This window comes from Aplysia californica, unplaced genomic scaffold, assembly GCF_000002075.1.
Source record: "Aplysia californica isolate F4 #8 unplaced genomic scaffold, AplCal3.0 scaffold00053, whole genome shotgun sequence".
Taxonomy (NCBI): domain Eukaryota; kingdom Metazoa; phylum Mollusca; class Gastropoda; order Aplysiida; family Aplysiidae; genus Aplysia; species Aplysia californica.
Genome location: NW_004797323.1, coordinates 489,245 through 490,976, shown reverse-complemented (window position 1 = coordinate 490,976; position 1,732 = coordinate 489,245). Strand labels below are relative to the sequence as shown.

Genomic DNA, 1,732 nt, shown 5'->3' with positions numbered 1-1,732 from the left:
TCAAGACAGTCTCAATCTTAATTTTGTAAGCTACAAAGAGGCCAGTTTGGCAATTTAAGGGATGCCTCTATTCCTTCTCAGGGCTGTCGATGGATTTGTCCATTGGACTGACGTCATCGCTAGGCCAAAGCCCGCCGTGTGTTTGGCTTCGTTCGTAGTAACCTACAAAGTTCCGCGAAGTGACGGCTTGATGAGAGGGGAGACGATTTAAAGTTACGAGCCGGCGCGATAACAAACGTGAAGGAATGAGGCTCTGTCGCGACAAATAAACAGCAGTGAATCCCATTTCTCTATTTGAGCGTCTTCAAATCGGCAAGGTGCTTTTTGAATGTTGATACATGTTTGTTTGGATTTACTTAAATCTGAATGAAAATCATCATCAGCAATAAATCTCCTGTCAACAGTCCAGCTGAAAAAAATCTGACCGGCACCGCCGGTCTTGCCCAGTTGACAAACCGCCCCTGCTTGGTGGTCTAAAATCGATAAGAGTAGGCTTCGGCCGCCACCCGGGCAAAATTCGAAATTTCCTACCAACTGAAAATATTAGGTGTGTCCCGCGCGCTCATATGACCTATGCAGTTGCGAGCACCGTAAAACACTTTACAAAAACAAAACCAAAAACATCAACACTTTAAAAGAATGAATGTATTAATTTTTTTCTCGTTAAGTAAGATCTTAGAAACGCTTAATAATTGCATAGACATGGAAAGACAAATTACAGAATTTGATGTACATGTATACCAAACTGTCTAAGATGGCGGTCATTTTAGCGTCTTACTCAGTGTCATTATGGGGAGAATTTTTATCGAGTATCTTAGCTTGTTCTGCTGGGAAACTCTATCCGTCTCAGACAGTGTTTGCCTTCCTGAGGAGGATCAGAAGCCCGCTTCCTAAAAGATCTAAAAGGTGTCAGTCGGGGAGTAAAAACACGTTGTTATAAAAACATGCACACACACACACACACCATCATATGCGCACATTTCTTTGTCGCACACACATGCGCTATCTCATCGAACCTCTTTCTCTCTCTTTCTCTCTCTTTCTCTCTCTCTCTCTCTCTCTCTCTCTCTCTCTCTCTCTCTTTCTCTCTCTATCGATCTACCTAGTACACACATACACACACACACACACACACATACACACACACACACACACACAAGTACACACACACACACACACTCAAAGACACATACACAAACACAACCACACGCACACACATAAACACAAACATACACATACTCAAATGCACACATAAACACACATACACATATTAACACAAGCATAAACATACAAACAGACGCACACATACGCACATAATATTCTCTCTCTCTCTCTCTCTCTCTCTCACTCTCTCTCTCTCTCTCTCTCACTCTCTCCCTTTCTCTCGCTCTGTCACACACACACACACACACGCACACAGAAACACACAATCACACGCACACACACAGACACACACACACACAATCACACGCACACACACAGACACACACACACACACAAAATCACACGCACACACACACACAAACACACACACACACAAAGACAATCACACGCACATATACACGCACACACACAGAGGCACACACACAGACACAGACACACACACAGAGGCACACACACAGACACAGACACACACACACACAATCACACACACACAATCACACACACAATCACACACACACACACAACCATACACACACACACACACACTCACACACACACACACACACAC

The 1,732-nt window shown here is 43.8% G+C and overlaps 1 protein-coding gene across 1 annotated transcript in view; it reads right to left on the bottom strand.

Moving 5' to 3' along the window:
- LOC106011088 (tripartite motif-containing protein 44-like) overlaps positions 1–765 on the bottom strand; it is a 3,966-nt gene extending 3,201 nt beyond the window's left edge. The window contains exon 1 of the mRNA XM_013079462.1: positions 742–765. Coding sequence (XP_012934916.1) covers positions 742–765 — 24 coding nt within the window. The remainder of the gene's footprint in view (positions 1–741) is intronic.
- Positions 766–1,732: the final 967 nt, after the last annotated feature.